General features: G+C 59.0%; 2 protein-coding genes across 16 annotated transcripts in view; both read left to right on the top strand.

Annotated features, from left to right (window-relative positions):
- The first annotated feature begins 131 nt into the window (after positions 1-131).
- Pus1 (pseudouridine synthase 1) lies at positions 132-10713 on the top strand. Of its 3 annotated transcripts, none has more exons than XM_046445952.2 (6): positions 132-3756; positions 4415-4622; positions 5248-5385; positions 7253-7355; positions 9164-9855; positions 10451-10713. In XM_046445952.2, exons 2-6 carry the CDS (start codon positions 4425-4427, stop codon positions 10502-10504), a joined length of 1185 nt encoding a protein of 394 aa, XP_046301908.1. In that variant the 5' UTR covers positions 132-3756; positions 4415-4424; the 3' UTR covers positions 10505-10713. The 3 variants fall into 3 exon arrangements, with proteins under 3 accessions (XP_046301908.1, XP_046301907.1, XP_046301906.1); XM_046445951.2 differs by lacking the exon at positions 132-3756 and adding an exon at positions 3851-3984; XM_046445950.2 differs by lacking the exon at positions 132-3756 and having other exon boundaries at positions 4026-4622.
- Positions 10714-12133: 1420 nt separating this feature from the next.
- Ep400 (E1A binding protein p400) overlaps positions 12134-13077 on the top strand; it is a 100608-nt gene continuing 99664 nt past the window's right edge. For all 13 annotated transcript variants that reach the window (XM_046445940.2, XM_046445939.2, XM_046445942.2 and 10 more), the window contains exon 1: positions 12134-12263. The gene's annotated coding sequence lies outside the window, so the exon portion shown is untranslated. The remainder of the gene's footprint in view (positions 12264-13077) is intronic.

Genomic DNA, 13077 nt, shown 5'->3' with positions numbered 1-13077 from the left:
CTGTTTGGTATGCCACTGTCTTCCAAGTCCAGCCGTCTTCTCAGGTGTGGGGTCCCTCTGTGGAGCATGGTGTCCCCCAGCCCAAGTGAGGATTCTGGGGCCTCCCACGGTCCCCACAGCAGCTCACCTAGCTTTGGGAGCAAAGCCCAGTCAGAGCCAGAGCCAGGGACAGCTTTCTGGATTCATGCTATGTTTTGCCCTCCTAATGGAAACAGCCCCCCAGGCTGAGGGGAGTAGTGGGGCCCAGGGCAGCCACTGGCTTGACTCCTCTGGGAGGTGGACCAGGACAGTGTCCAGGGTCAGGTGGAACCCCTGTTTTACACAGGAGCTGCCATAGCCCTCGACACTGCCAGGACCCCTGCACACTGTGAGAACCTTCAGGGCACTTGGCCACAGAGCCCCAGCCAGTCCCTTTTAATTTTGAGGCAGAGTCTCACTACGTTGCCCTGGCAACTGGTCCTCCTGCCTCAGCCTCCAGGTAGCTGGGGTTACAGTCGTGGCCACTGTACTGGCTCCTTTGCCCTTTCTCTTTTCATTTATTTTGAGAGAAGGTTTCATGGCATTGTTGAGGCTGCCCTGGAAACTGATCCTCCTGCCTCAGTTCCTTTGCCCATTTTAGTGGGCTAATTCTGCCCTTTTATTGTGGGATCCTAAGGTTAGTGTTTTTGCTCAGGACGTCCAGGTTTTCAGTTCTACAGGTACCCCAGTAACAGATGCACTAACGTAGGCCCCTCTTTGACTCCTCTCTGTAAGTGCCCATGTCTAGGGTGGAGAGGTCAACGGCCAACCTGTGCTGTGTTCATAAGGAAAGTAACTGCAATATTAAATGCAATTCATTGGGAGGCTGCATCTTGGAGGAAGTGGGAGGTGCAGATCTTGGAAGTCTGAAGAGAAGGGTCTGAGGGTCTGCCTGGGGAGCCCTGGAGACCTGAAGCACACACAGATGCTTATCAGCTGGGAAGAAGCTTCCCTGGGCGGGGTAGGCGGGGCGGGCTGGGGCCCTGCTCCTGTGAGGGACGTGCCCGCTGGTGTCAGGGCCTGGTGTTCTGGGTTCACACTTGAGCAGTTGTAGGTTTGCAGTAAGCAGGGAGGCCCACAGAGTGGATTGCTGTCTCTGCGCCCTGGCGTCCTGTGCTGAGGAGCCATGGTCCTGGGAGGTGCTGTTGAAGCCACCAGACAGGGTGTTGGCTCATTTTTTGGGGGGGTACACAACCTGTGGGTCTTGATGAATGTGTGGTCGTGTGCACCATCCCATCACACAGAATGGCTCACTGCCCTGTGCCCACCTGCTCCTCGGCCTGAGCCCAGGAGCTACTGAGGACACCCCATGTCTATGGCTTGTCCTTTTCTTGAAGGCACCCTGAGTTCCCCAGCCTGGGCAGGCGTTGTGCACTAGAGCCTGAGGGGAAGAGGTGGCCCGGGAGGCTGGCCTGTGCACTGGGGCCCAGGGTGAGTGCTCTTAGCCAGGAGGGTGTACAGTCCCTGCTCTAGCACAGAAGCAGGACACCCTGGGCCTCTGTCCCCACTCGTGGGCCTCAGTTTGCCCTCCACAGACAGGTTCAAGTCGAGGTGATATCATCGTCTGTTAAGGAGGGAGCAGGTGTGGCCAGCACAGAGTATTGTGGGGGACAGGAGTGCGTCAGAGGCAAAGACGGGAGCACCTTGCTTGGACCTGGCTGCTGGCTTCTGGCTGCTGCGACTGGTCAGGAGGCTTAGTGTGTTGAGAGGGGCTGGCTGGGGTGGAGACTGACCTCCCAGGGCACAGCATAGCGCCTCAGGCTGGGTTGTGTCCTGCTGGCTGGGGGAGATCGTGGTCCCAGCAGACGCAGAACTGCCCAGCTGTGCGCTCCCACCAGGCGAGGTGTGTCTCGCGGATGCCTCAAGCTGCAAAGGCACAGAGAGCTGCTCTGGGAAGGGATCCCAGCTCCTCTGACGGGACAGGTGCTCTTGTGGGCCTGTGCTCGGGACCCTTCCCTCCTAGAATAATGGCAGGCGAGATGGCCTGGGAGTTGTCATGCATGGGTGGGTCACTTTCTCCTGTTCCCCTTCTGGCCACCAGCCTCACCCACTCCACATAGTCCATGAATGGTCCCAGAAAGGGGCATCCATTGGGCCTTCTGGTCTCCCGGTTACTCAGCACCAAAGCCACAACCTTCTGTGTCCACAAGGTCCCAGACTCTGGCCTTATTTCCTGTGGCTTTCTCCTTCAGCAGGCACCCTACAGGCTCTAGGTGGATGCCCCTGGCCCTAAAGCCTCCACCTTTAGGAGGGAGCAAGCCCTTCGTGGGGCCCACCTGGCATGCTCCTGCCCCGGGGCTTTGCACTCTTGATGGAACATGCTTGCCCTGTATACTTACAGGGCTCCTTCCTGCCCCAAATTAAAGCATGTGGTCAGCTGAGTCATGGTCCCCTGTGGTGTGCAGGCCCTGATTCCTGGGAAACTGGGAGCATGTTGTAGCTGGTAGGAAGGACTTGGCAGATGTGATTCATCTTAGGATCCTGAGTAGGGGAGAGGGTCCTGGATCATCTGGGAGGGAGCCTTTGTCAGGGCAAGTGGGAAAGCGGAGTTGGGAGTCAGCAAGGGTGGGGCAGAGGTCAGGTACACTTCTCATCTCTGAAAGTAAAAAGTCAAAAGGAATGCAGGCTGAGGGTGCTCAGGGTGAACGTGGTATTCAGAAAACGGGGGGACTGGCCTTTACATTGTCTGCTGTGGGTGCTTGACCAGGGACCATGTTGGCTCTGGAAAATTGTACACTAGTCTTTGGCAAAAAAAACAAGAACAATGTAATGAGCTTTCCATGACATTAAACATTCTCCATTTAAAGGAAATGAAAGTGGCAGCATTTAAAAAATGTCATCCTTGCTTGAACAAATAAAAGGTTGGCAAGAGGCATAAGTAGTCAGTGTTAGGAGCAGAGATGCAGCTGGGGCCTTGGGGTGTAGCCCAGTGGTGGAAAGCTTGCCTGTTACGTGTGAGGCCCTGGCTTTGGTGCCCCTAACACTGCAAATAAAATACAGTAGAGGTGAAGGCTGGGTCTGAATGCCAAACAAGCCCCTTCAGTGCCGCATGCCTCATCCTCCCCCACTGTAATGTGGAGAAACAGCACAGCCTTATCCATGGTTCCACGAGGACTGATCCAGCTAGTGTGACACCGATTGGAATTTTGCCTGGCAACAGCAAGTGCTGTATCAATACCCACAATAAGCCAGGAATCCTGGGCCCCATGCTGTCTGCACCCTGCCAAGCCAGTGGGTGGAAAATGCAAGGACCCCTGGTGCATTGTCAGTGCCAGGGGTGCGGCTGTGCGACCTTGGACATGGGATGTACCTCTCTGTTCCGAGGATCCTCTTCAGTAACGTGGGAGTGAGGATGGTGCTTGCCACTCCGGGAAGGCGCAAGGATTGGGCGAGTTAATGAATGTGTCAGCTGGTATGATCACTTGTTTATTCTAGGGATCCTCACAGTGGCTCATTCATACCCTTACCCTAACCTTAACAAAATGGATTCCCTTTTGGGATACTGCAGGGCCAAGGGCTTCTCTTTGGATGTCTGCTGTGGGCCTTGGCCTTCGGTAACTGAGGCCTGGGAGGGAGCCTCGGCCCATGCTCCGCCCCAGCTCCGCCCCATCCAGTCCCCAGATTTTCTGGTTCCGCCTCATCTTGACGCGGAGGACTTTTGCCCCCGCTCGGCTGCCGTTGGGCGCCCGCCCGCTTCCGCTCTGGCTCACGTGTTCGGCCTCGGCTCCGTCGGCGGCCGTGAGTGGGGAGGGTGGGCGCCCTTCAGGTCCCGGCGCGCGGGCTGGGCCCTACTCGAGGGCGGCGGGAGGAGGGCCGGGGGAGGTCAGAGGGCCTCCTGGGACTGGGGCTGCTTCAAGCTCGGAGCTCGGCGCCCCGCTCGCCGCGCATGGGCGTCCCGGGCCTGCAGGCCGCGCTGCGGAGAGCCTGGGGACGGTGGCCGGCGCGCCCCGGCCCGCGCGCGCCCGGGTAAAGACCGGGCAGGCCGCCTGCTGCTCCACGCCGCCCAGCGCTGCCCACCCGCCCCGTGTCGGCTGTCACTGGCTGCCTCTGTCCCCTTCTGCCTGTGATGCCCCACCGCTGCCCCAGGCTGCCCACCGCTGCCCCCTCCTCCCTGCACTGCTCACCTCCCCGCACTTCGTCCCCTGCCCCTTGCTATTCTCCTTTGCCATGGGCCGCCTGCCTCTGCCGTGGGCTGCTGTCCTACAAGGGTCCTGCTTCCTGTAGTCCTGTGCTGCCCATCCCTGCTGAGGACCCCGCCCCATGACCAGCCCATACTAGGCCACCCCTGGGCAAGGTCCCCAGTGAGGGCTGGAATGGGCCTGATGGGTACAGCCTGGCAGGTCTGCACCCTGTTGCCCCTGCCTGCTTTGGCCCACTCACTCCCATGTCCTCTCAGCCTACCCACCATGGCCGGGAAGGAGATGCACCCAGCACGGGCCTCACACCAGGACAGAAAAGCCCAAGGTGGCTGGGTCTGGGAGGACACACAGTACCCGCCCAAGAGGCTCAGGGGCAGCGAGGAGGAGGAGCGGCCGAGAAAACTGCCCAAGCGCAAGATTGTACTGCTCATGGCCTACTCAGGGAAGGGCTACCACGGCATGCAGGTGAGACTGTGCCTGGGAAAGGCTGGCTGGGTTCAGCTCTGCTCTCCTGGCACCACTGTGGCTTCACGCAGGGACCCAAGTCCTCAGGGCACACAGGTCATCTCCCAGGGTGGTGGGCCATCTCAGTGGCTTCCCTGCATGTGGCCTTGAGTGAGCTGGTGACTTCATCACCTTCTGAATGGGGTGTCAAATGGGCCAGGCACACTCAGGCTCAGAGGAGGGACTGTGCAGCTCCTGGACGCAGAAGGTCAGTAGGGCCACGGGCCTCTTTGCCGAGGGCAGGGAGGCCCCATCTCTCCACCCAGCTCATCAAGCAGCAGGCTTCTGTCTGTTCCTTGCAGTTGCCTCTACAGCTTTCACTTGCTTTTTCCAGGAGCTGAAGGGTTAGTAAAAGCTGCTATGCCAGACCCAGCTTTGGCAGGCCCTGTCACCTGTCAGGGACAGTGGCAGGGTGGGGCTGCCCTCTGTGGGCTGGATGCCAGTGACACAATGTGGGCTGCTGCGCTCCAGGTGCTGTGGTGTGGACCAGGCAGAGACTGGGCCCAGTGGACTCCCTCATCCCCAGCTGCTGGCTGTGTGTGCGCTGCAGGCTCCAGGGAAGTGAAGTGTCCCATCTCTTTTCCAGAGGAATGTGGGGTCCTCACAGTTCAAGACAATCGAGGACGACCTGGTATCTGCCCTGGTCCAGGCAGGCTGCATTCCTGAGAATCACGGGGAAGATATGAGGAAAATGTCTTTCCAGCGTTGTGCCCGCACTGACAAGGTGGGTGGTGTTCTCTGCCCCTTGCTTGTGGGCACCAGCAGCTTTGGCTACCTGCCATCCTGGTGCTCTGTTCGTCAGGACCCTGGCGGACAGGACAGGCACAGATGAGTCTAAATGGAAAAGACCTTTCTCTTTGAAGTCTAGGAGCAGGACGAGCTCACAGTGGCAGCATCAGGTGCCCGCCGCTGGCCCCACTGTGTCCTTGCTGGCCTTCACACTCTCCTTTCACTTGTCTCAGGTAGACTTGCCTCCGCAGGTGGTGCAGTGGCTGTGACCAATGCTTTAGATCCATCCACATCAGCCCCTGGATGCAGACACAGCCGTGGTCACGAAGGCCACACTAATGAAGGTGTGCTGTCTAGGAGCCACATGTGAGGGCCCGTACATGGTAGACTGTCAGCTCTTGCTCGGCGTGTGCAGGACGCACTCACTGCAACACGCGAGCAACACAGACTCCTCATGGGTGTGCTCTGCCCCGTGCATGTGCCAGGTCTTTGAGCCAGTATGTGTTTCTGATGGGCTTACAACCCCTCCTGGACTCAGTCCCGGTCAGCATGGGACTATTGTGCCTGGGCCTGGGCCCTAGAGCTGGAGGTGTGTCACTTAGGGCACCTGTATGGGCAGGTGGGGTGACGGGGCCTGAGAGCATGCGCCTCTTGGTGGCACCCAGTACTGGGAACAAGCTGGCTCTTATCCTTGGTTTCTGCCTGCCTGGCCTGCAGGCTGCCTGAGACACCAGAGTCTGTCCTGGACAGCGATTTGTGGGTCACAGTCCCCTGGGGATCTGAATAAAATTTTGGATCTTGTTCCGAGAAACGTAGTTTCAAAGGCATGTGGGTCTCCTGGATCTGCAGGCTAGGCAGGAACCCAGAGTCAGAGCGCCCTAGAGGGAGGTGTGGGGAACCCGTGGCCTGCAATTTTAGTTTCAGGGCATGAGGACAGTGGTAGATTTGCTGTCCCAAAGCAGAGGTAGTTCTGTGGTTCCTGTTGTTGTTTGTGGGTTTTTGAAATTTTTGTTTGGTAAACAGGGGTCTTGCTGTGCTGCCCAGACTGGCCTCAGACTTGCACTTCCCGGGCCTCCGCCCCCAGTGGCTGGGACGCAGTTCTGTGGTCTTAGTGCTTTACTCTCTATTTCATTCTTCCGTTTACGTATCCAGTTGTCTTCAAGGTAGAAGAAGTTAAAATGTACCTGAGCTGATGAAGAAAGCCTCTCCAAACGTGGGCGTTTGTCCAGTGGGAATCGAAGCCAGGGACGCTCTCCCACCGAGCAGCATCCCCAGCCCTTTTTACTTTTGAGACAGGGTCTAAGTTGCTGAGGCTGGCCTGGAACTTGCGACCCTCCTGCCTCAGACTCCTGAGGTGCTGGGATTGCAGGTGTGGCGCCTGCACCTTGGGTGTAGTGTGGAGTCAGTCAGCTTTCACCCCACATCCGAGCCTGTGTTCCCAGAGGCCCCTCCTGGCCTGTGCAGAACCTTGCCCTCCCAGTGCCCAGGCGTCTCCTGTTGCGGCAGACAGGGAGCCTGTTCCTGGCTGCACTCATTCTAGTCCTGTGGATTACACTGTACCTTCTTTCTTCCTGAATCTTTGGGAGTCGGGTCTTACGTGGGATTTTGCTTCCTGACTGCCCAGGGCTAGTCTGTTCCTTGATTCAGTGCTCTGTTGGGCCCTAGGTCATCTGCAGCAAGCTCTGCTGCTCTCACCCTGTGGGTGTGGACACTGCCTTTTCAGTGAATTCCTGCCTTTGGTGTACTTCGAGAAGCAGGACTTGTGTGCGGGCTGGGGCATTTGCTGGCCTCTTATCTCAGGACCAGTGTGCCATAGATTGAGCTGGAGGGCCAGGTCACTCCTCACTTTGCTTCCTTTACAGGGTGTGTCTGCAGCTGGCCAGGTAGTGTCCCTGAAGGTGTGGCTGATTGATGACATTCTAGACAAGATCAACAGCCACCTTCCCTCCCACATCAGGATTTTGGGTAAGCCTTGTAGCCAGGGGTGGGTAGTTTCTAGACTGGAGGCTGTGCAGGCCTCCCTCCTTTTGCCATGTCCCTGGGAATGGCCAGAGAGTGCAGCAGCTGCTCAGTCCTGCTTCTGGAGTTCAGTGTTCCTGCCTCCTTTGGGCCCCGGCCCCGGGTCCTCCTGCCGCACCTGTCCTGTAGAGCTGGGTGTGACACTCCAGGCCATGGTCAGGACAGAGGAGATGTTCTTTAGCAGGTCTGATGAGTGGGATTTCTAGGCTCTCGGGTCTGTGGTGCCAGGAATTGAACCCAGGGTCCTGTGCACGCTGCGTGCATGCTGAGCTGCACTCAAGTGCTTTGTTCTTCAGTGCTGGGGAAGGCCCTTTTCAAAAAGGAGAGAAAAGCCTGACCACCTCTGCCTTGCAAGTGGCGTACCCGGCCTGTGCTGTTTGGGTGGTGTGACTGTGCAGACTTCCGTCCTGCTCTTTTCCCCCTTGACCTCTGTGCCTTGTTCCCCCTTCCTTCTTTTGGATTAACTGATGCTCCTTATTCCATTTAATTAATAGCTTTTCTGGTTAGTACCTGTGATTTGGGTCTGTTGGTGACTGCTTAGGGGTGTCCTTCTTTCTTTGGTGCTGCTGGAGATGAACCCAGCTTCCTGTGCATGCAGGCCACTGCCCCCGGGAGCCATCCAGTCCTGCTCTGGGGTTTCTCTGAAGGGCCAGGTGGTTTTAGGCCTTGGGTGGCATAGATCATCACAGTCTCTATTGCTGCTTTTTTTTTTTTTTTTTTGTGACCACTTTCTCAATCTCCTTTCACAGATTGTACACAATACAAACTGTGAAAAATTTTTGTATTTAGGGCTGGGGATCTAGCTCAGTTGGTAGAGTACTTGCCTCACATGCACAAGGCCCTGGGTTCAATCCCCAGCACTACTAAAAAAAAATTTTTTTTCTTGGAAACAGTTGCTCAGGGACTCACTCAGTTGCTGAGGCTGGCTTTGAAGTTGGATCCTCCTGCCTCAGCCTCCTGAGTTGCTATAATCACAGGCGTGCATCACTTCACTGGGCTCTTGCTTATTCTTCCAAGGATTTCCTGTGCAAGTGCAGCCATACGCCCCGGGTGTCCCAGCCTGTGTTTTGCCCTTTTACTGAGCAGCCCCTTGTACCAAAGGCCTGTGCTCAGCTTCTGGAGGTTGCTCCTGAGGCCAGAACTGCTTTCTCTCCACCTCTGGTCTGTGCCTGTGGGCCTGGAGGTTGTGTCCAGTCTTTCTGCTGCAAGTGCCGTGTCAGTAGCGTGACTTGGAGCAAGAGTGTCCCTGGCCACTGCAGCACTTCTCAGTCGGCTCGTGACCACGCATGTGCAGGCCGCAGGGGTCTACACCCAGAGGCTGCCCGCCACTCAGTGTCATCACACCCTCGCCAGCACCAGCCTCAGCAGACCCACATGCTTCTGTTGGTCTGTCGGTCGGGCTTGTGTTTGTGTTTCATTCTGAGATAGGAATTCAGGACCCAAAAGCCCAACTCTTTTGGGGGTTACCGAGGATTAAATTCAGGGGCACTCAACCACTGATCCCCATCCCCACCCTATTTTGCATTTTATTTACAGACAGGGTCTCAATGAGTTGCTTAGGGCCTCACCATTGCTGAGGCTGGCTTTGAACTCGCCATCCTCCTGCCTCAGCCTCCTGAGTTGTGGTGATTATAGGTGTGGCCACTGTGCCGGGCTCCAAAAGCCCAATTCTTGGTAGCGCTTTGTGCTCAGCATGGTGAGTGGGCAGCCAGTCCTGCACCATGCTCACCTGCTTCTCCTCGTGTACCCCCCAGGGCTGAAGAGGGTCACAGGTGGGTTCAACTCCAAGAACAAGTGTGATGCCAGGACCTACCTGTACATGCTGCCCACCTTTGCCTTCGCCCACAAGGACCGCGATGTGCAGGACGAGACCTACCGCCTGAGCCCAGAGACCCTGCGGCTCGTCAATAGACTCCTGTCCTGCTACAAGGGCACCCACAGCTTCCACAACTTCACCTCACAGAAGGGGCCGCGGGAGCCCAGTGCCCGGCGCTACATCCTGGACATGTACTGCGAGGAGCCATTCCTGCGCGAGGGCCTGGAGTTCGCCGTCATCAAGGTGAAGGGCCAGAGCTTCATGATGCACCAGATTCGGAAGATGGTGGGCCTGGTGGTGGCCATCGTGAAGGGCTACGCCCCGGAGAGTGTGCTGGAGCGTAGCTGGGGGGAGGAGAAGGTGGATGTGCCCAAAGCGCCAGGGCTTGGCCTGGTCCTGGAGAGGGTGCACTTTGAGAAGTACAACCAGCGCTTTGGCGGTGATGGGCTGCACGAGCCCTTGGACTGGGCACAGGAGGAGGGGAAGGTGGCGGCCTTCAAGGAGCAGCATATCTACCCCACCATCGTCAGCACTGAACGGGACGAGCGGTCCATGGCCCAGTGGCTGAGCACCCTGCCCGTCCATGATTTCAGTGCCACTGCGCTTTCGGCGGCCCGGACAGGCACCAAGGTAGGCACTGGTTGTGAGGTGCAGGTCCAGAGCCTGCATGTGGGGAGGCTGGGCAGTAGTGCTTCTCCTCCTCCTAGTAGATAGATGGGCAAGTGTCACTTCCCAAGTTCACATGCAGCTGGAGGGGTGGGCCCAGGGCATGTGACCGCATGGTCAGCGCCCTGGAAACTTGCCTCCATCTGGCACTGGCTGCCTCCCTCTCTTCCCACTGCTTTGTGTTCTGGGGCCTGTGCTCAGTAGGGATGTCCTGTGGGCAGGGTTCACCAGCTAGTGCTGGATGATGCTCTTGGCCAGTCTGAGTCCAGGTCTCCTTGCTGCAAGCAAGGGTTGCTTGTGCCCCATGCTCAGCTGCCAGGCGTTCCCACCCCTGACCCGCTCAGGCGACTCTGCTCCCCTCCGTCCGGCAGGGCAGTCTGATGCAGGGGGCTCTGCAAGGGACCTAGTACAGTGTATATTTTAGAACAAGAAGGAGCTGTCCGTCAGACTCCTGGCTGGGGGCCGCTGCTCAGCTGGTGGGTCCTCCCACATGCAGGAGAGTGTGTGTGTGTGCGCGCAAGTGCTGGCCTCACAGTCCTTTCCGTCTGCCCCTCCGCAGGTCCCCAGTCCCCTGGATGGCAGCGAAGGGGACGGGGGTGGAGACACTGACTGAGGCTTTGGGGCTGGAGGTAAGATGGTGCAGCTTGCCTGCTGTGAGCACCGGGAGCCCAGAGCTGCCTCAGGATGCTGTCTCCAGTCCCCATCTCAGGAGTGCCGCCTAGCCAGCTCTGCTCCAGCTACCTGTGCACGCCTTGGCACGTGAAGACACTATTTTTTTAAAGAAGCGATTTTCTTATTAAATAAGTATGTTTTGCTTAGTGAGTCCTTGTTTCCTTTTTTTCACTTTTTTTTTGGGGGGGGGGTTAAGAGACATGAGTGGGAAATGGCTGCATCAGGAAAGATGCTGAGGAACACAGACCTGCTCCCTCCATGAGAGGCAGGGCAGGAAGGGCCAGGTGCTTGGAGCCCCAGGGCAGCACACTGTGTCTACCCTGTCCTCTCCCTAGACCCGAGCGGGCACCCCTGTTTCTGTGCCTTGAGATGGCTGCCTGGGCAGGCAAGCCCCCGTCTGGCCTCAGCCAGCTGCTGGCCTGCTGCTGGAATACACCACTCTGTGTCCCCAGTCTCTGGGCCTCCTCTCTGTCCCAGAGTGCCTGCATGGAGCCTGGGCTTGGAGTTTGCCCTTTCTAACTAGGTCTCTCCACTGCTGCCACCTCAGTGTCCAGAGGGGGAGCCCACCGTTGGTGTGCTGGAATCCCTTCCACCACTCGGGCCCTTTCACAGCCAGGGCTTTCTCCTTTGTCCCCAGCATACCTCAAGTGTGGGCGTGTGCACCTGCATCAATCATTGTGTCTTACTGGGACTGAGCCCCGGGGTGCTTAACCACTGAGCCATGTCCCCAGCCCTTTATTTTGAGACAGGGCATTCATTATAAGTTGCTCAGGCTGGTCTTGAACTTGCCATTCTCCTGCCTCAGCTTGCAGAGTCCCTCGAATGACAGGTGGGCACTCCTGCACTCAACAGAATCCACTCATGTAAAGTGTACAAAGAGTGACTTAGTAAGCTCTCCAAGTCGTGCAACTATCAGCACTAATTTCACATTTTTAATACTCCAAATGAAAATCCCACGGACGTTTGAAGTCGCTCCCTGCCTGCTCCCCGACCCCTGGCAAGACAGCTCTGTTCCGCAGGCTCCCTGTGCAGGGAATCGTCCAGCCCCTGATGTGAATGAAGAGTACTGACCTCGCGGGTGGCCAGGTGTGCCCGCAGGTGCGGGCCGCTGCGGGGGCGAGCTGCGGTACGCGCCAGCCCCTCTGCGCCGCCCTCTGCCCCTGCCCACGGCGCCCGCTTGCGCTGCTGCCGCTTTTCTCCAGCGTCCCGAGCGAAGGCCAATTTGGTCCTGGCTCGGATTTGCATTTCTTTGGTGCCCAATGACGCCGAAGGCCTTGTCAAGACCGCTCGCCGCTCTCGACTCCCTGGCCGCGGCCCACACGCCCACGCGGCAGCTCCGCCCGGCCCACCCGAGCCCTCCCCGAAGCTGCCCGAAGCCAGTCCTCTACCTACGCCGACCGCTCCCTGAGGCTGTGGCCACGCCCCGGCCCTCCCCGAAGCCTCGGGAGCTCGCCCGAGCCCGCCGGCCTCTCTAGCCCGCCGCCGCGTCTCTCTAGCTCGCCGTCCTCGCCGTCGTGCGCCACCGCGCGGTGGGGAGTGGCGAGGCGGGCCGGGCGTCGCGCGTCCCTCCCGCTTGCCGTAGCTGCCGCGCCGTCGCGCCGCCGCTTCCTGCGTTCGCGGACCCGGATGCGTCGAGCGGCTGCGGCGCGCTCAAGCCTTCTTCGGTCTGGACGCTGTGCTTCGCAGCCCCGTGGCCCAGGGTGAGCTGGAGGCCGCGACCGGGCGGGCGGGGAGCCAGTCAGCAGCTATCTGGGCGGCCGCCGTGGGCCCCGCCGCCCGCGTCGCGTCTGGAGCAGGCCGCGGCAGCGCTTTGTCGCGGGCGGGCGGGGCCGAGGGCCGAGAGGCAGGGGGCGACCTGTGGGCCTGGGCCGCGGCGCGTCGTCTGTGCCCAAGCAGGGCCGGGTCGGAGTCCCGTGTGCACGCGCCGAGCTGTGCGGGCCCTGCGCTGTGTGGTCCTGGCGCTGTGAGGGCCTGGCGCTGTGCGATCCTTGGGGCTATGCGGTCCCGGCGCTGTGCGGGCCCTGGCTATGCGGTCCCCGGGGCTGTGCGGGTCTGGCGTTGTGCGATTCCGGCTCTCTGCGGTCCTCGGGCTTTGCGGGTCTGGCGCTGTGCAGCGGTGTCTGGCGCTGTGCAGCCCTAGGGCTACGAGGTGCTCGGGCTCTGCGGGTCTGGCTCAGCGCAGCCTTGGGGCTATGCGGTCCTCGGGCTGTGCATCTCTGCGACCCTGTGCTGGGCTTGCTGGTGGCGGCTGGCTTCGTGGACCTGCGCAGTGGAGTTGCCTGAGTATGAAGCCTCCAAGCATTCTGCCAGAGGTCCCTGAGCCCCCGAATCTGCGCTCCCTTCGCGGTTCCCTTGTTCTCTAGGGCCAGCCTCAGTGGATACTTTTGGTTTCCTGTTGACCCCCATGTCCTTTTTCAGCTGCTGATAGGTCCCACCTCACCCTGCCTTGTCCGGCTTTTGGGTCCTGGGAAGCTCTGCCCCATCCTTCTGCTGTGTTCTTACAGAAGGTGGTCT

The sequence above is a fragment of the Marmota monax genome, unplaced genomic scaffold, assembly GCF_021218885.2.
Source record: "Marmota monax isolate L192 unplaced genomic scaffold, Marmota_monax_Labrador192_F-V1.1 WCK01_AAM20220418_F8-fsc00200, whole genome shotgun sequence".
Lineage (NCBI taxonomy): Eukaryota > Metazoa > Chordata > Mammalia > Rodentia > Sciuridae > Marmota > Marmota monax.
Note: the sequence above shows the minus strand (reverse complement) of the source record. Positions and strands in the feature narration are given on the sequence as shown.

Bases quoted from the DNA above. Each gene is read 5' to 3' on its own strand.
- Pus1 (XM_046445950.2), top strand. From the start codon at position 4,332: ATGGGCCTGATGGGTACAGCCTGGCAGGTCTGCACCCTGTTGCCCCTG. The intron at 4,623-5,247 runs GTGAGACTGTGC...TCTCTTTTCCAG, and splicing joins AGGGCTACCACGGCATGCAG to AGGAATGTGGGGTCCTCACA. The intron at 7,356-9,163 runs GTAAGCCTTGTA...TGTACCCCCCAG, and splicing joins CTCCCACATCAGGATTTTGG to GGCTGAAGAGGGTCACAGGT.